The sequence below is a fragment of the Melospiza georgiana genome, chromosome 1 (genome assembly GCF_028018845.1).
Source record: "Melospiza georgiana isolate bMelGeo1 chromosome 1, bMelGeo1.pri, whole genome shotgun sequence".
Classification (NCBI taxonomy): domain Eukaryota; kingdom Metazoa; phylum Chordata; class Aves; order Passeriformes; family Passerellidae; genus Melospiza; species Melospiza georgiana.
Window position 1 is genome coordinate 23,566,103 of NC_080430.1, and position 23,073 is coordinate 23,589,175.

The window sequence follows — 23,073 nt, forward strand, 5'->3', positions numbered from 1 at the left end:
ACTCAAATGAGAGATTACAGACTAGTTATTCTCAGATACATCATCCAGCCCTGGCAATCTGATTCTAAAGGGCTGATTACCGGAAAGCACAGATGCAAGTACTTCTTACACGTAAGGTGTCTGAAAGATGCTGGGACCAGGGATATTCAAAGTCATTGGTCTCATTCTGAAACCACTTTACCACATACTCTTTTTTTGACCTTGGAAATGCATTTAATTTCTCTGCATTTAAGTTCCTGCATTTAGAAAATGGGGATTAAGAACATAGATGCAAAGGTGCTCTAAGTTTATTGATATTTGCAGCTTTCAGAGCTGCAATGGGTAGCACCATACAAAGGCAAAAAGTTCTTTTCATTTTACTGAAGTGATCCATTTTTCAGCTGGCTGCACTGTTGTACTGCAAATCTTCAGTGAGTGAGAACTTGCCAGTTTGAAGGAACAACTGATTTAGCTACATGGTTTTTCAAAGGCACAACATAGAAAAATTGGTGCAACCCCATAATAGAGATAAATTTATATCAGGCTGAGTGCCTCATATTGATTAAGCTTATGTCAGCAAGGAATCAACTTGCTAATGCCATGAAAGGCACTTTTAAACTTAAATAAGAGTGTCTACACAAGGGATTAGTTTAATATTGGCATTCTTTTTCTCCAACTAAGACAAGCCTTTAAGTCTCATATCCCTAGTGCTATGCATTGTGAATTTAAAAAAACAAAAAAAGGTATTAAAAATGGCATAGCAGACATGGCAAAAACCAATTAGTGCCTGTCCTTGGTACTCAGAGCACTACATTGTCTCACAATTAGGCTTGCTATGTTTTGAAGCATCTTTAAGCTTGCTTCTATGGAACACAATATGTGGGAACATGGTTCTGTCACATTATTTTAATGTTCAAGCAATGCTGACATATCCCAGAGATGTGAGTTCAAGGCTGTGGTTTCATGGCAGCCTAATTTCTATGGCAGGCTGGCTGCCACTATGAAGTCACAAATACATTACTTGTGAGAAGGAAGGAAAAGTGCCTCCCAAACCAGTTTGGTGGATGCTTTTGCTTGCTGGCAACAGTGTGGACAAAGTTTAGGATGAGCTGCTCCTAACCCTTTCTCTAAAAGGAGAACCCAGACTTCCAGCTCGGAATTGCAATTACAAATGTACTTGTAACAATGTAAGTGTAGGCACAGTGAAGACTTTTAAGTAAATATTTAATACAGTCTGCATTTTTAAAAAGTCATGATGTATTCAAAGAAGGAGGGAGCTCTACAACTGTAAAAAAAAAAAAAAAAAAAAAAAAGAAATAGAAACCACAATGGCTTTACAGAAACATTAACTAATTAATAGTTATCCTCATAGCTAGACTATATCTGCCTAGCTATTATAAATGGCAGAGGAACAGACAATGTCCAAAAGAATCACCATCAGCAAAGTACTTCCTGAGATTTAAGAATGATTTCAACATTAATTGATATCAACAAGAACCAGAAGCTAGATATCCTGTCTTTCCCCTTTCCATCCCTTCCTAACGCCTTCTATTTAGGGTTCATATTTTATGCATATCCTTCCTCATGAATTAAAGAGCTCCGAAAATTGAAGAATAACCATGAAGTCCCTCTCACTTTCCAGGTAGAATATGTAAGGATGGGCATAACTGAACCTTGTTTGCAATGGTGTGACCAACACTGAGAGTCGAAGTGGGAAAAGGAGGTGTTTTCATCTGAAAATACAGAAATACATAAGCATGTCAGAATCTTCTGGATGTCAGAGATTCAGTCAGCCAAATGTTGCAGTAGCTGCGTCTCCTGGATATGGGCTCATTCCTGCTGAGCAGGTTCAAGGCTGAGGTTTTACTGCAGTGGGATACAGCTGCAGTGGGCTGTGGCTGCTGAGAGCAGCCATCCCTGACATGACTGGGATCAGGCCAGTGTGACACTTTAAGATAGGGAAGCAAACTTCTATAGGCTCTGTATTCAGCATGTGGACAGCTGAGGGGAACAGAAGACTGGGACACTGAGGTGACATGGCTTATCCTCATGGTCTTCAGTGCTGAGAACCCTCAGACACTTTTCTTAATGCCAGCAATACAGGATGAAAGTATACAGAATTACAGTCTTCATCCCTGAGATGGCAAATGTGTGGATTTGCATAGACAAGTCCAAATCCAGTCAAAATGATACAATCTTATTACTCATCCATAAAAACAGAGACGCCACAAGATCCAAAAGCAAAGAGTCCAGATGCACCCACTGTCATGGGATAGGTTCACATTCTGATAGGGATACTGGGGAAGGAGAGACTTAGACAATTTGTAGTTGGGCTAAACCTTATGCCTGCATATTTGAGCATATGTGACAATAGAAAATTAAATTACATCATCCTGAATGTAACACTCCCTATAGTGAACCTTGAGATTTTTATGAAGTGCTCCTTTTTCTCCTCCTTGAAGACTATGGGATTGGGCTAAGGATGGTTTATCTGGGTTCCACATGGGATATTGGAGTGCTGCAGTGTTGAGCAGTCTCTCTGCAGCCAGGGTAAAAGAGTAGGGGAAATGCCAACTAGAAAAGCCAGCTGCAGAATTGGAGGAAGGTCTAGAAAACTACTCCTGTCCATCCTTAAGATAATCCCTTTCACACAAACAGCCTAAATTTTCCAAAAACAATTTCTTTCAAAATAGAGCTGACCCCTCCTGTATGATGAAGAATGTATTTAGGGGAGAAGGGTCTACAAGCAAATCCTTGGGGCACATTCCTTTCAGTCTTGCTGGGCATTCTGCCTCTGTTAAATATTGGTTAAATATTTAAAGCTATCTTTACAAAGAAAAGCAACAGCCCAAAAATTTCTTTTAAAGGGAAAGTCAAGATTGTCCTTTAACGTGTACCAAGCTGCATTCCACTGAAAAAGGCAGATGCAGGCTGGGAAATACTCCTGCTCTGATCTCATCCTGCTCACTCTCTAAATAGCATTCATGGAAAATACGCACACAGCTAAAAGACATAGAAAAACAACTTTCCTCCCCTCTATCTCCGCACCTCACACACACACCTTTTCAATTTGTGTATCTGGAAATAGTAATGCAGCAAATATGATCTGAATCTCATTTACATCAGTGGAAATGGGGAGTCATTTCTTTAAAAGGAATGTACTTGAAGCGCAGCAAGAGCAGCGTGAGGCCAGAAGTAAGAGCTCATCACATAATTTCTCCTTGCATCACAGCTTTATGAAGCTCTACTCCTTTCCCTTGTATCTGTGAAATCAGCAGGTCTGCTCCTGGGAGTAAGGATTGCCATCTTAGGCCCTTAAATCAGCCTCTCTGCGTTTGAAGAACAAGAGAGAGTCTGTGTTTTCAGGCACTGTATGTAACTGTAGAAGAACTTGCTCAAGAAAGGGAAATAAAAAGAGAGTAAAAATGTTCGCATTCTCTGAACAAAATGAGCTGTGATCTGCAATTGCCCTTTTAAGAGTTGTGACTTTTTCTTGTTCTCCGGAAAACTTCTGGCAGCAGCAGCCGGGCTGCAGCCCCTGCGCCTCTCACCCCAGCGCAGAACATGTCAGGGAAGGCAGGCAACATACGGCTTTAATTTGCAAGGGATCATCTACATTTCTTCTGAACAGAAAAGAAAACCAAATCAAATCTCCACATACTCCATCTATCTTGAATAAACAGCATTAAGGAAAAAATGCTGTGGGTACTGGGAGGAAGAGATTCTTTGTAGTCTGCTTTGACTGTGCATACCGCTTCTCCTCATGCCTCTTTAAAACATAAAATCCTTGTAAAGGGGGCCTGACTTACACCAATGCTGGCCAAAAATTGCTCTTTATTCCTCACCCATGCTAGCTGGTAGCACCTTCATGTTACAATAGGTATCACTCAGCAGGAATAAATTCTATTTCTCTTGTTCCCACAACCCCCAAATAGAAATAAAAGTACAATTTTTAACCTAAATTGACAATTACAAACTAATACAGCCAATTAAGAAAAGGCATATAGAGAGGCAAGTGGGATGAATTTGAGGGTAAGCTGACCTGGGCCACCCAATGGTCAGAGAATTACTTGGTCTCTTGTCAAATGCTTGTTAGTAACAACTGCCTCTGCACTGAGGTGACTTTCTGGGCACTTGGCTGCAGAGCCTTGAGAACCTTTGCTGCAGAAAGTGTTCTGGCTGCTGACTGAACCATCCCTAAGGTTTGTGTCCAGCTCCTACTGATTTTCTTTGCCAATCGCTGCATGTGTTTGTTATTTTTGTCAGCACAGGCATACTTCCAAAAGTCTTCTAGATGTTCCAAGAAATGTCGAAGGCAGGCTTTTAAATTTTAAGGATTTAAAATCCTAGTCTCAAGACTAGGTCTGTGAGGCACTATGCCCATGGTCCTGAGGCAGATGGCTATGACATTGGCATGTTGCAAACTGAGAAGTATCTTACCATGCAAATGTTAAATCTGCTTGGGAGACTTGTCCAGGTACCTTCTCTCCAGAATTTTGGTTTGTAGACCTCCATGTCAACTTCTAGGGTTGAACACCTTACTTAAAGGAGCATGTAATATCTGGATTAGGGATTTTATAATCCAAAATATATAGTAGTTTTAATATGGCAATGTAAGGGTGTACCTTATTTCACCTTACAATGTGGGGTGTGTGACACTGTAATCATCTCTCCTTCATTTCATTGCATTTAGAACCTTTGTACTGATTCTCCTTCATTTCACTGCTTTTACAATCCTTGCAGTGATTTTTCAGCAAGTGTCCCTGTCTGTGCATTGTGAGGACTTGATGTGATGTGTACTGCCAGTACTCAGAGCTGAAATGAGGCCCACCTGAGATGTGAATGTATACTGTCTCATTTGGAAACTCGCAAGAAACTTCACTAATTTAGTATACACATTGCTGCCCACCACAGATTTTAATCCCTCTATCTATCCAAATCTCAAAAATCCTTTCTTTCCATACAGAACTGATTGCTTTGCACACAAAAAATATTAAGTGTTCTTATCAGCCAAGATTCATGCTTACCACGAGGCAAAAATCAACTTTTAATTTATCCCACTGAATTATAACAATCTTACTTTTAACCCTTTATATGACATCTAAATAATGAAACCTTAACTCAACTGAAAACCTAATTATTTAAACATAACTTTTGCTTTAATTTGGTGGACAAACATAATTTATGTTATTATCTTGGTTTACATTTCATTCATTTGGGTATTCATTAGCCTTCCTACATGTACATTTGTGCTTATATTTGGATTCTCTGTATGTAACATAGGTCTGTGAGATAAAGCTGAATAATTTCCTCTAGGGAAACAAGTTTTCCTTAAGTGCTGTGGAATGGAAGCATTCACTCTATCCTATTTCTGCCAGTCACACAGAGGAAAACAAGAAAATCCTGTGATGACTTTTTGCTTTGTTTCTTTACAAAATTAAAGATTTACATAATGACTTTTGTTTTTCCAGACCATCCCCCAACTCCCATAACATGTACAGCAAGCACAAACCAGCACTCTAAGGATAGTATTGGTACATAAAGAATGTAAGAGGCCAAATCTCTGCCTACCTACCAGAGCCCTAAGTTCCCCTAATGGCTACCATACCTAGTAACATCTGCATATTGTTTTGAAGTAAAAGCTGAAATTCCTCTTTATTATTATTTAATGCCCAAATTTTTGTTTCTTTTAGAATGGAAGATTATCTTTCCGTGGCAAGGGGGAAGAGTGCCTGTGCTTTAAAAAATACACGGTGTGTCTTCATGAGAACATGATTACTGTCACATTGACCCGAGCAAAGGTGGCATCCAGTCCAATCTCCTCTCTCCAACTGTCACCCATGATGGACACCTAATGAATCATTAAAAGAACAAGGGAGACACACAGGAATGATTTCCTGTGGATATGATATGCAGTACTGGGCTTGCATGAAGAAGTTACATATTTTGTGTAGGCCAAGACATATACGTGGGAAAGTAAGACAGACTTTTGGTCACACTTTTCTGTGGGTTAAAATCACCTTTCAGTTAAGAGCAATTGCTTACCATTTCCTAAGATATTTATTAATTAAGCCAGCTCTGAAAGGAAGAAGATGGTAGCTTTAGAATAGAGAGGATATTGATGATGTTAATGATGGGAAAAATAGCATTTTTTAGCTTAGCAGAAACAAGAGACAATTACCTTACAGTGTGTTTGGAGAGGGTAAGTGGGAGGGGGCAGTGCTATAAGTTGAAGTGATAATGATAATGTACTGTCAGACCAACATCTCTACTGAGTCCAATGTTTTGGGCAGAGTTAGGAAACCTATGTGCACTTCTGTGAGCCAAGTTCTGTAGTTTCCCCTAGGGATCAGGTCTGAAAGGAGTGGGAGAATATCTGTTTTGTGAGAAAGACTCCCTCACAAACAGCACAGTGGTTTGTTTGGTGTATGGAGATGGCCTCCAGTAGTTCATGCTGGTCGTTTTCAGCAGCAGAACTACAAGGAATGCAGCTGTGCACTGGATGAAGTACAGCCCTGGAACATCAATGTAAGACCAGGGTGTGCTGGTGATTTGATGGCAGGGGGTGTTCACTGCTGTAGTAGTGCATGGGCATCAAAACACATCTTGCACTTCTTGCTCAGGCACGGTTTAAACTGATCTGGTGTTTTGGGCCACAAAGGATTATGCTTTAATGATGAGTTTTGTGGTTTGGGGTGTTTGAAATGTAGGACAAGTGCTTCTGGGAAGATTCTTTCCACACAGGATTTTCTTCTGTTATGTGAAAAATCACTACAGTTAAAATGAGCAAGTCCTAGAAACTCTTCTGAACTTACCAGCTCTCGACCCTTGTTCTTCTTCCCACAATACCACCTCCACCCCATTTCCACTTTTTTTTTCTGGTCTCATTGATACATCTGAACTTAAAGTAGTCTTTCTCAAGCTGTGTTTAGCTTTTAGCTAATTACTGCATTTAGATAGTTACTGCTTCAGAACCAAAAAAACAACAAAAAAAATAGCTTGTTAATCCAAAAACGTGTCTAGTTTTCCTTCTGTACTAGTTGTTCTGAAGAAATGAATTATGTATATGTACAAACCTTGTCTGTATACACCGGTCTTTCTCCTAGAACAATCTTCTAGGTTGTTAAAGATGGTGTTTTTTGGTTTGAGAAATGTTTCCTTAATATTTCAAATGCAGACCCCAGTAGGTAGAATTTAAATCAATTAATGATGCACTTGGGCATCTTAATTACCTCTGCTGGACTGTGTGATGTGTCCCCAGGTCTAAAGAGGACAGGCAGAAAGCCAAGGAGGCTTCCCAAGACCAGTCAGAAATTCACACTCATTGTGAATGTGTCTATGAGAAAGAGCATGGATAATACTTATTCTGATCTCAAGATCCAGTGTTCAGTCTTTTTAGGATGAACAGAAAAACAATACTGCTATTTAGGGCTGAATATAAATAGGTTTTGTGCTATAAAGAAGCAAATAATTTTAATTACTGATGTAGATCTGAAAAATTTTTAGCTTCAAACTATAAATACAACATTTAAGGAATCAAACTGTTCAGCAGAAGATGGAAAAAGGTATTTGTGCATATAATTTTTGAACTATGGTCCTCTGAAAAGAGAGTTCTTGACAGAACTCAATGAACCTCAGTAAACAAGGACATCAGCAATCAACATTTTTAAGGATGTGCAATTTCTAAACATGATCCCACTCCTGCAGTCGTTACACAGCACAGATTTTGCTATTAATTAGTTTGAATGTGGGACAGCTCTGCTGGGAGAAAGAAAGTGGCCTAAATAGCACGGTCCAAATTTTATCTGTAGCTATCCAAGAAATACGGATGTCTTTTATTAACCCTTGCCACCTCTGACAGCTAGAAATAAATGCTGGAGCTGTCTTACTACTAATGGATTTTTGGAGTTCAATTAGCATGTAAGGGGGAAAGGGTGGGAGCATGCTGCAGAGAAGGAAGACAGCTGGTGAGAGAAGTTCCATGCCTGGTTCAGCTCCGAATGGTAGAGTGAACCTTCAGACAAACATGAAAACATTTGCACACACGACAGAGAGCCCTAATTACTGAATGTCTGGAGAACAGGGCAGGGTTCCTCTCTCCAGGAGTACACTTTATTATTCTTATTCAGTTCCAATGAGTACCGTAAATCCCCTATTCAGCCTTCATCGTTTTTCTGGGCGATGCATTTCGGGAGAGCCAACAGGACCTCCATTCTGTTTGTGCAATGGGGCTTCAGGCATATAAAAATGGCTACTGCTGGCGGTCACTGTATGCCCATTCACCCCCTCCCAAAGAATACAGCAAGAATTTTCCAAAAACCCTGACGGGAGGTATTGCAAGTCACACTGCATTCGACTTCAGTCACACTGGAATAGTTGCCCACTATGCAGAGGGAGGAAGGGAAATGGGAAAGCCCTATTGGGATTATTTTCGTGTGTCGGGCTGCTGCTGCGGACGCGCTGCGAGGAAGGCGCAGATAACACACTGGCAATAGCTCGCTAGCGAGTTACTTTGTGTCTCTGGGGAGAGCCGAGTTTTAGCCACTCCAGCGTCGCCGTGTGTGCCATGTGCGACATCGCGGTCTGTGCCTTCAGGGACGGAGCTGCGGCTCCTGCCCGCGCCTCCGGTGACCGCAGCGTGTCTCCCACCTTTCAGAGCTGCAGGGACACCCCCACCGCGCTGCTCCCCGCAGCAGAGTCCCGGCACTGCCGCGGATCCCTGCTGCAATCCTGCCCTTTGCTGTGTGCCAAACATCGATTCCCCGGCCGGGATTAGCCCGGCCGCTTGCACGCCGGGGGGCACCGGGGGTGACGGGCTCCGGCCCAGTCCGGGTGCGCCGCTCAGCAGCTCCAACAATCGTCATCAGCGGGGAATCCAAAACCAGCCCCGGGACAGCGGGGCCGGCGCGCTGCCGACCGAGCGGCACAGCCCCGTCCCCTCGATCACCGCCCCGCGGCGGGGCCCCTTCCCCAGCGCCGCCCCCGCCGCCTTTGTGCGCGGCGCGGGGCAGCCCCGGGCCCGCCTGCGCCCGCCCCCGGCTGAGGCGTTGGGAGACGGTCCCTTACGCAGGAAAGTTCGGCGTCGGTTTCAAGGCTCCTCCCTCCGGTGAAGCAGACTGCGGGGCGCCTGGAAACCGGTCGGAGGGAGCTCGGCGCGGCGAGGCGAGGGGCGCGGGCTCGAGGGGCCGGCACAAATGGTCAGGCGGCGGCGGCGGAGGCGGCGGCGGCGGCCCTAGTCGGAGGCGCGGAGGACGCTGCCGCCGGTGCGGGCAGAGCTGCGCGCTGCGCTCCGCGGCCGCGTGAGTGGCGGCCGGGGCTGCCCCGTCCCTGCCCGCCGCTCCCTTCATGAGTCGCAAGTTCGGGCCGAGAGGAGCAGCGGCGGCGGCGGCGGCGGCGGGGCGGCGGGAGCCCGGCAGGGCAGGCGGCACCGACTGAGCATGGCCGAGCGGCGCGGGCCGGCGGTGAGCGGCGGCGGGGAAGTTGGCAGCGGCCGGTGCCCGCGGCTGCCGCTGCTGCTGGTGCTGCTGTGGGCGGCGGCGCTCCCGGCCGGGGGGCAGCTGCCGGCGTCGCAGTACAACGGCGAGCGGGGCATCTCCATCCCTGACCACGGCTACTGCCAGCCCATCTCCATCCCTCTCTGCACTGACATCGCCTACAACCAGACCATCATGCCCAACCTGCTGGGCCACACCAACCAGGAGGACGCGGGGCTGGAGGTGCACCAGTTCTACCCGCTGGTGAAGGTGCAGTGCTCGGCCGAGCTCAAGTTCTTCCTGTGCTCCATGTACGCGCCGGTGTGCACCGTGCTGGAGCAGGCCCTGCCGCCCTGCCGCTCCCTCTGCGAGCGGGCCCGCCAGGGCTGCGAGGCCCTCATGAACAAGTTCGGCTTCCAGTGGCCCGACACGCTGCGCTGCGAAAAGTTCCCGGTGCACGGGGCTGGCGAGCTCTGCGTGGGGCAGAACGCCTCCGAGCGCGGCACCCCCACGCCCGCCCTGCGCCCCGAGAGCTGGACCAGCAACCCGCACCGCGGGGGCGGCGGCGCCGGGGGCCCGGGGCCCGGCGAGCCCCGCGGGCGCTTCACCTGCCCGCGGGCGCTGAAGGTGCCCTCGTACCTCAACTACCGCTTCCTGGGAGAGAAGGACTGCGGGGCGCCCTGCGAGCCCGGCCGCCTCTACGGGCTCATGTACTTCGGGCCCGAGGAGCTGCGCTTCTCCCGCACCTGGATCGGCATCTGGTCCGTGCTCTGCTGTGCCTCTACCCTCTTCACCGTCCTCACCTACTTGGTGGACATGAAGCGATTCAGCTACCCCGAGCGGCCCATCATCTTCCTCTCGGGCTGCTACACGGCGGTGGCCGTGGCCTACATCGCCGGCTTCCTCCTGGAGGAGAGGGTGGTCTGCAACGAGCGCTTTGCCGAGGACGGCTCCCGCACCGTGGCGCAGGGCACGAAGCGGGAGGGCTGCACCATCCTCTTCATGATGCTGTACTTCTTTGGCATGGCCAGCTCCATCTGGTGGGTCATTCTCTCCCTTACCTGGTTCCTTGCTGCTGGCATGAAGTGGGGCCATGAGGCCATTGAGGCCAACTCCCAGTACTTTCATCTGGCCGCCTGGGCCGTGCCGGCCATCAAGACCATCACCATCCTTGCCCTGGGACAAGTGGATGGCGACGTCCTCAGCGGCGTCTGCTTTGTGGGCATCAACAACGTGGATGCCCTGAGGGGCTTCGTGCTGGCCCCCTTGTTCGTCTACCTGTTCATCGGTACCTCTTTCCTGCTGGCTGGCTTTGTGTCCCTCTTCAGGATCCGGACCATCATGAAGCATGACGGCACCAAGACAGAAAAGCTGGAGAAGCTCATGGTGAGGATAGGCATCTTCAGCGTCCTCTACACGGTGCCAGCCACCATCGTCATTGCCTGCTATTTTTACGAGCAAGCTTTTAGGGAACAGTGGGAGAGGAGCTGGGTCACGCAGAGCTGTAAGAGTTATGCCATTCCCTGCCCCAACAACCACAGCGGCCATCACCCGCCCATGAGCCCCGACTTCACTGTCTTCATGATCAAGTATCTCATGACCTTAATCGTGGGCATCACCTCGGGCTTCTGGATCTGGTCTGGGAAAACCCTGAACTCCTGGAGGAAGTTTTACACCAGGCTCACCAACAGCAAGCAGGGCGAGACCACGGTCTGAGACCTCTGCTTGCCAGGCTAGGGAGATGCGGGCAGGCGGAGGACTGAGGCTCTGCCTCGGGAAGCAGCTCCTTATCCAGCCTGGGCAAACTTTTGGGACTGCGAGTGGCTTCCGCAGGCGGCGGGGAGCGGAGGACGAGCTAGGGGGACCCCAGTGCTGGGATCTCCGGGCTCTGCCCGCCCCGTGCTGCTCGGGCTGTCTCCTGTAGGAGCTGAACGCACTGTCAGGTTGGGGGAGAGGGATGTAAATAGCCTCTGTAAGATTTTGTAAGTATATTTGTATTTAAATTACAAAAAAAACTCACTTTTTTTTTTAATTATTTAGGACACTTCTAACCCGTTTGCGGATTTTACTTCCTCGCTTATCACCTCCCCCACCCCCCCCCCCCACACTTTTTTTTTTTTTTTTTAATTTAAAGGAAAAAAAGGCTTTGGATTTTTATTTCGTAGGGAAGGATGGGTAAAGCTGCCGGTAAAAGAATCGAAAACAAATCCCCTTCTTCTCCCCCCCCACAGGTTTTGTAATGGCTTTGCTTGGAATTTCAGCTGCATGAGCAGGAGGGCCCGGAGCGGGGCTGGGGCCGGGGGCGCCTCCTGACCCGGGCTGGGTCCCGGTCCCGGTCCCGGTCCCGGCCCGCCCGCGGTAGCGCGGAGGTGGGGATGGGGATGGGGAGGGAGGAGCGCCGCTTCCCCCGCGGCCCCGGCCCCGTCTGGGGAGCACCGACCCCGCCCGGTCCCGTACGGGGAGCACGGAGAAGTGCCCGAGCACGGCGCAGGGACGGCGCTGCGCCCCGGGGCCTCTCTGGGGGTACAGGGAGCAGCCGTGCCGGGGCTCGGGGCGCTGCGAGCGGGGAGAGCCCCTCGCGGGGTGCCGGCTCGGGAGCGGCTGGCCCGTTCGGTGTACGGGCTGCGGTTCGTTCACACCGCCTGCACCTGTAGCACCTCCGAGGGCTCAGGAGGTGGATGGCGGCAGAGGTACGCCGACGTTCCCTCCTGCTGGGGCTTTTTTCCAAGCCCGCTTTCCAGTGCGGGGGCGCCCCGCGGGTGCTCCCACCGCCGCCCGGCCCGGGCCCTCCCCGCCGGGCTGTGCCGGCTGGGGTCAGCAGGATCAGGAAATACGGGCTCCGTGAAAAGAGCCTCATCGGAATAAAACGCAGCATTCACTTTGGGGCTTTTGTTTGTTTCCTCCCTGCCCCCTAGTTATATTCATACACCGGCTCTTCATATGGGAAGCATTGGAGCCATTGCCGTTGCTCTGAATTTTAATTCGTTGAGATTTAAATCATTACACATTATGAGGGTGTGATGATTTTTGCCAGTAGTAAAAACAATGGAAAGGAAAACAGTAAAGCAGAATGCTTAAGCGTTCTGGTGAGATGTGAGACCTGAAAGAGCCTCTGCTGTCTCTTTCCCCTCTTTTTTCGGTACAGAAATAACATTGCATACTGCAAGGATAAAATACCATGTGTGCAGTATATCAGCTACCTTGTATGCTCCTGGGTGTGTGGGATTGTGCTTCTAATACGTTAAAAAAGTTAAAAGACGAAATTGTAACTTTCAACAGATGCATTTGAATATGTAGACCTCTGTATGAAAAACAGCAGAATGCTTCTCTCCTGATTGTATTGTTTTAAACTTTTCTTTATATTACAAATGCCTGTATTTAGGTTCATAAACATTATCTATGGCTACCATACCCTGAAATGCAAAATTATTTTAATTTGGTATGCATTTATTTCTGTTCATTATCACAAGATCATCTATATTTATAGAGGAATAGAAATTTATATATATTAAATACCATATTTTTAATTTCTCTGAAATAAATTGAGGTTTTGTACAAAAGTAGCTTGTCCCTTTACGTATTCCTCTAACTCCTGCTGTGTGAGAGCAGTGTATATACTACAAGATGTGTGGGATTCCTTTTTTCTTTTCTTATGTTGAGTTCACAGTAACAAGCTGGAATTCAGTGTAGGAATTCATTGTGCATTTTGGTTTTTATCTCTGGGCCAGTCTAGATTAATCCTTCAAAAGAAGTAATGTAAACTGTTCAAGATCTCTGACAGGGTATGGTCAGTGGTGTGAAATCCAAGAAGAGATCTGCTATATGGCAGGAGAAGAAAGAAGCTCACCAGTTATTTTTTGGTGAGTTTGGTGGGGGTTTGTGGTTTTTTTTCTTTTATTTTTTTGGTTGCAGAAAAGAGTTCTCACAACTTAGCCTTTCTTCTCATTTTCCTTTTTATTAAAATTAAAAAAAAACCCTCAGTGCTTAAAATAACACTAATTATGTTGCAATATTGTCAGAATGTTTTAATTAGTAAAATAGATTTATTTCCTGAATTTTGACTGTTTGGTTAATCCAGAGTTAAATGTTCGTGGAAGCATTTCAGCTTTATGGAAAGTACACACATTCTTGAACCTTTCAAAGCAATATAATTTTTTTTCTCTTTTTTCTGTAACTCACTGTTTGAAGTGCCATTCGGTAAGTGTGGGTTTATTAGGGTTATACTGGTTAATTATCCAACTTGATTTTTGATTTTTAGTGTTATAAGCTAGTAAAGCATTTCTCTCTGTAGATCTGGAGACAGATACAAATTATTTTTGGCTTGTTTACTTTATTCAAATCGTGATGCATAAACAGCTATAAAGAAGTAAGGGAAGCTTAACAGAATTTCTCTAAGGTGAGACAAGGGGGCAGGGTTTTCTCATTATTTTAAAATTTGTTCTACACAAACATAATTCCTGCTTTCTCAGATATTTGGACATTTATCTCAATTTTTTTTCCTCTTCAAGTTTTGGGGTTTTTTTTTTTCCTTTTTTGGGGGCTATTTTGGCATTTAAAATTGTGCTGATCAGCACTCTGCTAATGAACTGAAGTACAAGCCATTCACTTTCATTGCAATGGAATTCTTTTTGGTCAGTGTATAATTACATTGCAGCCCTTTTGGCTAATCTTGTTTTCTTGCAACAATGTATGTTATCTATTTATGGGTGGGAGAACACATTTATTTGTAACAGAGATGTTGCAATTACGGTAAAGGTAGGAAGACCAATTTTTAAAAACACTTCTCAGAAATGAATAATGGATTTTTTTTCTACAAGAAGTAAAACGTCAGTATTTACAGTTCATGATTTGCAGCAGATATGGATCCCCTTCAGTTCTCTGGGTTTTTGGGGTTTTTTTCAGAACTAAAGCTCCATGTTCAATCTTGGTTATTTTAATAAATATACTAGAGAGTGCAATATGTTCATAGATTTGTTGAAAGAGCACCCCCTGCTTTTTTGTTTGCTATTTGGTTTGCTATAAAAATTTTGTTGCAATTTCTGTGACCCTTCACAGGGCAGTAATTGGCAAAGGTTGCAGTCATCACTGAATGCTGTGGCACTGTCTGTGTGGCTCATCCACCTTTTTATGTTTGATTTCTCAACACATAATGGTATTTCAGATGCTTTATTAGTAAGATTCAAAAATGTCTTTTGAATGGGGCCTCAGTAATGGTTTACTGTTAAAAGGAAATCTATCCATTGCTCCAGGGGTTTTAGATGGCAGTTTTTACAACATAGTCTGGGTGATTGATGTGCCATGGTAACCAGAGAAAGTATCAATATACAGTAAGTAGAAAGTATCAGCATATGAAGAAGCAGTTTTCCCCACTTCACAGAATCACACAGAATCACACAGTATTTCAAGACTGGAAGAGACCTATAAGATCATCTAGTCCAGCCGATGTTCTAACTGTTCAACTAGATCATGGCAGCAAGTGCCACATCCAGTCTTTTTTTGAATTCTTCAAGGGATGATGCCTCTACCACCTCACTGGGTAAATGATTCCAGTATCTGACCACTTCTCTTGTCCCTGACAAAGTTACTATAAGAACAAATTTGATAAAACAATTTTTTTTGGACTGAAGTTTGTGTTCAGGCATTCCATACTCAGCAGCTTTCCTTTCTCTCATGGGATATATTTATACCCTGAAATGAAGGGACACTCAAAATCACCATTCCCCTGAAGAGGGCTGTAGCCTGAAGAGCTGGGGATGTTGATTTACTGTTCATCCTTCAGTAACAGTAAACCTCTTTAATGTAGTGGCAAATCTGTGGTATTGGAATGAAATTGTATGCTGTTTCCATAACAAATCCTATTGGGAAGGAGTAGGATTTCTGGTTTGTTCATATAGTAATGCCCAAAAATCTCTGGTATATGCACATATTTGTGTGTGTTTCTGTTGTGTTTGGTTTTGTTTTTTCTTCAATAGAGGGGCAAGACAAGACTGAAAGCTAGTGGGGCTCAAATCTGCCCTCTGGATGATGCCCACCCTTCTGCTGCCATCCCTTTGCACTTTTTAAAAAAATTGTTATTCAAAGGGATGATAACTAGGTATGAGAAGAGACTGCTGTTTATTTACATGATGAGTATTTTTCAAAATAGGCTATTTAGGCTAGTATCTCATCAGTCTTTTGCCAATCCCAGTCATGAGAGACAACCTCCAGACTGACACTGTAGTTCTTTTTAAAAGGTGTGCACCCTGAAGCTGAGCAGAGAAAGTAATCCTGAGTTTGTCATGATGCACTATAAAATTATTGAGAGTACTCTTGCAAGAAGTTTGCATTTGTGTGGCATAATCTTCCACTCCAGTGCTGCATGGCCTCAGGAGGAGCTTCAGCTAGCAAAACTCAAGACAGATTGAAGAGGTGCTAAATCAAACATTTTAACACCTATAAAAATAAGGAAACTGAGGCACAGCTCTGCTTTTGTCATGGATTTACCCTCTAGTTCTCAGGAGCTGGAATTGCATTTTATTTGGTACATGTTTCCAATGACAGCACTGCATGACTGGCAATACTGTGCAAAATCTGAATATGAGCCTCACCCTCCCTTTTAATGGTCCTAGATTGTATTGGTTGCTGTTTGCATTGCTGGACCCAGAGCATCATTGCTCTGCATGTTGTGCAAACTTGGGGTCAATGGACCATATGGATCCTGATTTCAAATATTGATTCAAAAATACAACTCAGTAATGTGCTTAGACCCATTAGAAGAGAGGGATGCTCTTGTGTCCATAGCTGTGAGAGTTTTTCATATTTGTAAATCTCTTGTGTCTGTGGTCCAGTTGAGCTGTAAGGCTTAGGCAATGATTCACACTCATATGGAGAAAGAGAACTTAGTTTTTTCTTGCTTTGAACTGACCCCTTTGCTGTTTCTGTGTTTACAGCACAAAAGAGAAATGCTTTGTTATGAAGCTGCTGATCAATTTTGAAATAGTAGTACTTTAATAATAGTAGTAATTTTAAAATGGGATTGCAGGTTTAGGAAGCAAGACTTGTCTTACAGCTGAGACCTTGGTTTCCACAGTTTAGTTTTAATGTCTGCAAACATTTTAAGACGTGAAATAGCTTCTTAAGGACAAAATAAGCATGCCAGGATTAGGTCCTGGACGCATTTCAAGCATTATGAACCCCATATTCATTTGTGGATGATTAAACAGCATCACCACCCAGCGATGCTGTTAAAGCAGACTAGATAAGCCCTGTAAGAAAAAAGGCATAATTGCATTTACATGCCAACTTAAATTCATTCTGCACCTTTTGTCATTTGGGGTCACTAAATGGAGAAACAAATGTAATTTCTGTCATGTGGGAGAGATTTCAGTGAATTAGCAAACTAGACCTTAGTAAACAATATGTAATTGCAAGTGTAACATCTTCCAGATAAAAGCAATACCACTTTGATAATTCAATTGTAGACAATGCTTAAAAAACTAAACACTTTAAAACATGCTGAATTTGTAGGCCATGACAACTGTGTTTCAGAACCCAACTTGTGTTTATTCTAAAATGCCAGTGTAACCACATCAGAGAGTCTTCCAGGCATGAGGTCTTGCCCTTGTTTGCATTCAAATCAGCAGCATTAAATTGCTTATCTTGAGGTTGAGTAAATAAACTCTAGTTTTCCACTCAGACAACACTTAATGAAGACCTAGACCCACATTCAGCTACCGACTTCTCATGAAGTGAGATCCCCACAAGCCTTGCCTTGTGCCTGTATCCTAAGGCTTTGTGGCAGTGTGTGAAAAGTATTGTCCATGTCTGAGCTTCACCAAGGTGAAAACTTCACAATAGCGATTTAACTGATGGAAACATGCTGCATTGGAGGCTTCTGTCAGCCACCATGTACAGTATTTTTGATGGGTTGTCTTAGAAATAACTTCTTCAGAAGTGCTGAAGTAATAGACTTTTATTTGCAATTAGCTGTCATTTGGATGGTTGCATTATTAGTGGTCTGCACCATTTAATAAGGTGTTATTCTGGGCTAACACAATGCTACCCTATGTCAAAAGTGCAGCATGTTTGGTGGAATTCATCCTCCTTAGAGTATCACTAGCATCCTTTTGGGTGAAAAAGAAGGGTTTTTTTGGTCAAGTTCTAGTATATCTTGGCTAATATTAATTACTTTCTGCAACACAAATTTAAAAATATTTATAGGGTAGTTTAATGACAAAGACCACAAGTAAAATGAAAATGTCCTGTATCCCTCAGGGGGGATGTCATGATGCTGTTTTGTTGCATACTTGTTTGCATAACTGTTTTACATCCTGTGACTCAGTGTTATTCTCACTGGCTGTGTTTACCTGTGAGACTGAAAGTATGGCTCAGTGATGCTCTGTGGCTACTCATGATGTCTTTTTCAGGTTGAGTTCTATTGCTTTGTTACTGGTAACTTTGTTTGAGCTCCACTACCACTACAGAACACTACAGGACTGCCAGCCACAGGACTGTGCAGTCCCTTTGAGCAGCACAAGAACATGCCAGCCCCCACCGGGCACCTTGCCCACCTCTGGTTCTGTGCCTGTAGCTCCACTGGGCTCTGGTCTGTCACTCTCACTCAGAGGCAGTGTTGGCCTTTTCCTGCAAACTCCACTAATATCCTGCTGGCAGCAGCACTGCTGAGGCTGTGCTGAATTGGCTCATTTTCCTGGCTGCCCAAGCCATGTGCTGGCATCATCTTTTGTTTTCCCCCCACCTACCTAGGGTGGAGACTATCCTGGCTGCTCTTAATCCCTGCATTTGGTGGAGGAAGTTACGGGCAGTTTGTGCTATTACAACATCCCCATCCCACTGCTGCTCTCTTGCCTGTTACTCTCAGGTAACTCCTCTGCAAGTTTCCTTGCTCCAATCATTGTCAGAATATAACTTGGACAGATCCCCATTTATTGTTGAGAATTGACTGTGCAGTGTGCATCATGTTCATCATGAAATCATTGCTGTTCACACAGAGAAGTTACTTACTCTCAAGGTGTTTGACAGTTTATTCATGACATTTCACTTTTAAATACAAGCACAAATACTATCCCAAAGGAGCTGGTCTTGAGTTAATACTGAGAATACAGAGTGGGCAGGTAAGAATTTTCCAGTTGTTCAAATTAAAATATTACTGCCCATTGTGGTAAATTCACTCCATGTGAAATGAGAAGGAAAGGCTGCAACACACCTTTATGATTGCCTTCAGGAAAATGAGTGTTTCATTTATAGCCTACTCATCTACAACTGCATCTAAAGAGGAAATAATAATAAAAAAGCCGACACACCTCGAGGTGGGTTTCGCAAAATATTTATGTGAATGAAAAAATTGCAGGAAAACCAGCTCATCACAAAGTCAGATTTTGCAATGACTCTTGTTAACTTCTCAGTACTTATTTTTTCTATAATGGTGAAAGCTTTGCTTTTATTTTCTGTGAATGAGGAGAGTAATTAGTCTCCTCTTAGCATGAAGCTGTCTCTTAAAAGACTGCAAGTAGTTTATTTATTTACTTCTTAATTAAGAAAATAGCTATTCTAATTCTGAGGGAAGTAAAAGAAAATTTTGCAACCTGCTTAAAGGTTTAGCATTTTGTAGGATTGGGCACTTCACTGTTAACAAAATTAATAGAAGCAAGTGGTGCTCAGTTATAAGAAAATGGATTCCAACCAATTCCAGTAAAGCATTGCAACTGGGATGACTTAACTTTGGTGTCTGAGCACCACCTCCACTTCCTGACACACAGATTTGCAGTTCTGGAGTGGTGAAGCACACCAGCTCTCAGCCCACGTGTGACAGCAAATGGGGAGCGCTGTGCTGAGCACTGCTCAGTCCCTGGTGTTTTGCTGGGGCTGCTCTCCCCAGGTGTGAGGACATGGAGGAGAGAGATGGAAACCAGGGCCTGGGAAGGCAGCTGGCTGTGGTGTGCAGGCAAGGAAAGGGCAAGAGAGGCAGGAGGGGGAGGAGGGGCTGCAGGTTTGAGATGTTGAACTGGGAACTTGTGGCAGTGCAGGATTTGTGCCTCTCTTGCCAGTGGTAGCTGAAGAGCACCATACTCAGATGTGGAAGGGAATGGCTTTGCAGAGGATGCAGAAACCATGGGCAGGCCCTCCAGCACATGGCCCAGAGCCATGGAAGGTGGAGGCAGGGCAACAGCTTGTCTGGGTGTTCCAGAATGCCAACAAGACAAACCATTGTTGTTGCATGGTGGAAGAGGGACAAGCAGAGTGGACTGCAAAGCTGGGGCTGGGGTGGTGCTGGAGTGGGGAGCAGGGCAAGGCGAGGAGCCCAGCAGAGCCAGCTTTCTCTGGATGGCAACCACAAGGCCTCCACAGGTTTCCCTGGATTCTGTTCTCCACTCCAAGAATAAAAATCTCCCTGCAGGGGAAAATGGAAAGGAAATTGTGTGGTAGGCTTTGCTATGTTTCCAGCTGACTATTTCCATAGAAGTGGGCAGCTTGGCCCAGTGTTTTTTAAGATATCTTTACAGTAAGAGTAAAATCCCAGCTCTGCTGAAGGTAACAGGCAATTGTGAGCCTCCCGTTGGCCTCCTGAGGGCTGTAATTTCATCTTGGCTTCAAGATGCATTAGGAAGTGCATGGAGATCCTGGGAACAGAAAAGGGGAAAGCCAAAAATAAAAATTTTTCATCCAGAAGTTGTTTATAGTTAGTTAGTTTCATCAGAATTCAAAATGTTTTCAGTCTTTTTCTGACCCTATTTACTAAGGTTATGTAGGTACTATCCAGGGGCAGACATTATCTAAGCATCTGAGTACTTCAGTACCTCAGTCCTCTGTTTTGTAAAAAAAAGAGATTTACTTTCTCAAAAATGATCAGTTACCAAATACTTGTTTTGATTTTAGTGTCCTTTAAAAAAAAGGTAAAAATCTCTGTTTAAAATTGGGTTACTTTTACTTCTGTGTGTGCTGACAATCTGAATGTCTAGCAGGATTTTCTACTATCATTTGGTTTTACAATTCTTTGTAAAAGTCACATGTTATATTTTCTCGGAAGTGTTGTTTTCTTGCAGCAGTTCTGGAAATAGATTTTCTGTGGCAGCCAGTGAGTGGATGTGTACCATTTGTGAAGGCAGCCTGAAGAGCAGGCACAGGCAAACTGCAAAACAACTTAATTTGTGGAATTAACACTTCACGTTGACACCCATTAAAAATATTCAGAGATTGACTCAGCCTGCCCATGTTGCACAAATAACATGCTTGGCTCTGAATGATTCAAGATCTTATCTGCTCCCAGCACAAGTTCATTGCGGAGGGCCTGATTCTGTTCTCATTAACCTACAAAGGAGTTTTGCTGCAGACTTCAAACAGAATTACATGAGCAGCATTTGCAATGAAGCACACACAGTTCCTGTATCTTTTCCCTTTTTTCTTTCTCTTTTTAAAAAATTATTTTCCAAACTACAACAAAACAAAACAAAACAAAAAAAAGGCTAGGAAGCAGTCAAAATAAAGTTGCTATCTGTTGAGCCGTGTTGCTGCTTGAGAGGTCTGCTTGTTTGGAGTCCTTAAGTGCAAATTTAGAGTAGAAACCAGAAATAGCTGAGAAGGGTTTGATTATATTTGTATCTGAGTACCCTCCATTCCCATCATCTCCATAATGGGAGCCTTGCACAGCCCATTGTATTTCTTTGCACCTTGCACAAGTATTTGCACAGACGTGGAGCAGAGCCGGTGTGTGCAGCCACTGATGGTGTATCCATGCAAACAGCAGAGCCTGGGGGGCACTGCACACAGTTCCCCTAAGCCCTGGGAAGGGAACCACGTTCCTTCTTTGTTTGCCTGTGCACAACTTTTGAAAAGGAGGAGACGCATATGGAGGAGGGGTGGGATAGAGCAACCATTGGGGATTTTGTTTGGTTTTCTGTTTCTTCCATGCTGTCATATTAAATAAGAGAGTGAGTTCACCCATATTTTGCCCTTATGGTTTTATTGAGTTATAGAAGAAAAGCCTTGTGACCCTACAAGGATGCTGGATCCTTTGGCAGAGGGAGCAGCAAGCATCTTGCTCAGCCATTCAACACACTTCAGGTGTTCTAAAAACCCTCTGTGGTAGAAGGGCATGGTACTCCAAATGCATCACCCACAGCGGTGTGCAGCAGTGGTGCGGAGGAACCATCCCTCCTGTGGAGGCCCAGAGAGACTCTGTCTCTACTGTCCCATTTCCTCCATCTCCAGGCCACAGCCACAGCATCTGCCTCAGTTCAGATGCTGATCTCTGCTGCCCATGTTTGCCCATGAAAAAGCCAAATAAAGATCTGCTGCTACCTGAAATCCAACGGTAATGAGATGGTGACAAACTCAGGTACTTACTCCCATTGTTTCCCAAATTCAAACCTTTAGACTTCAGTTTTGTAAAAAAATGAGATTGGTTTCTCAAAAATGATGCATTCCTGTTTCCTATTCACTGAAGCTTGCTTACCTGGTTTCAAAGCTATGAAGTCATGCTCTGTGGGGGATGCTCTGTGCTTTCCTGAGGGAGCAAACATGAATGAGCTTGCTTCTAGTCTTTGAGGGATCTTTCCCCCCTGCCCTACTGTTGCCCTGTTTGATTCTCAGTCAGCCTTGCCAACTCCTCCCCATGCCAGAAGATGGTTTCCTTACCCCCATGCTGCAAACAGCCTCTTCCCTCCTGGCTGTGGGCAGGCATCTCTCCAAGCTGTTTCCTTCTCACTTTGGCAAGTCTTCCAACAGAAGAATTGAGGCAAATGACATGTGGGGACATGAATCTCTCTTCTTTTCTCCACCACAGCTACCTACTGGAAACTTTGCTGTTCTCCAGTGGGTCCTGATGAGTGTCACTATCTCAGCCTGCATCGCTCTCCACAATTATTTATTGAAATACAGTGGGAATCTGTCTGCAGTTCAGGCTTAGCATGCCAAGTGGACTGAAGTTTTGGGTCCGCAGGTCTGCTCTAAGGCAAACAGAGTAGGAATAGAACTGAAATTTTCTGTGTCCCCCTTGTATATCCTGATAAATAGGTTATTCTGAGGATGTGTCCACTCTTTTTTCCCAAATAAACTGCTAGGCATCTGAGGTTTCTCGTAATGCAAGATGGGAAGAAATGTAAAATTGAAAAGTTTCTGAGAACACGTAGGTGACCTGTTTTCCAAGCCTTACTAGGTGACCTCTTTAAGGTTCTTGCCCTCTGTGCTGTCTTCTTTGTGGTGTCAGGAGAACCCCAAAACCTTTCTGGAAGATTGTTTGGATGGTTCTGCTCTGAGTTCCTCTGGTGGGTGGCATCAGGGAGGTTCGTGGGGAGGCCCACAGAGGGCTCTAGGTGCTGGTGTGAAGGCTGGGGGCAGCAGCCTGGCTGTCAGACACCACAGTGTGCAGTAGTTAGTTGGGACTGCTGCAGGGGTGAGCAGAAATGAGTCCTGCCTTGCTGCCTCTCTGCCTGTCCAGACTGAAAAGAGTGTAAGGAAGGACAGCACACAAACGTGACAATAGCTAGTTTAAAAAGCCTTGATGTTCTTCTGTGGTGCTCCTAATGGAAAAGAATGATTTTAGATAATCACAAAAACATGTCCTGTGGCAAAAAGAAATCCCTACTACCTCTGAGTCTATTTAGAAGATGACATGCCCTTGAAA

At 44.8% G+C, this 23,073-nt stretch overlaps 2 protein-coding genes across 2 annotated transcripts in view; both read left to right on the plus strand.

Annotated features, from left to right (window-relative positions):
* The window catches only part of CDK14 (cyclin dependent kinase 14), a 351,806-nt gene extending 343,859 nt beyond the window's left edge, over nucleotides 1-7,947 (plus strand). The window contains exon 15 of the mRNA XM_058021900.1: nucleotides 5,673-7,947. The gene's annotated coding sequence lies outside the window, so the exon portion shown is untranslated. The remainder of the gene's footprint in view (nucleotides 1-5,672) is intronic.
* A 1,469-nt stretch (nucleotides 7,948-9,416) lies between these two features.
* Nucleotides 9,417-13,012, plus strand: FZD1 (frizzled class receptor 1). Its single transcript, XM_058021575.1, has one exon. The coding sequence runs from the start codon at nucleotides 9,417-9,419 to the stop codon at nucleotides 11,166-11,168; it is 1,752 nt and encodes a 583-aa protein (XP_057877558.1). The 3' UTR covers nucleotides 11,169-13,012.
* Nucleotides 13,013-23,073: the final 10,061 nt, after the last annotated feature.

Excerpts from the sequence above, each read along its gene's own strand:
- FZD1 (XM_058021575.1), top strand. The coding sequence starts at position 9,417 with ATGGCCGAGCGGCGCGGGCCGGCGGTGAGCGGCGGCGGGGAAGTTGGC.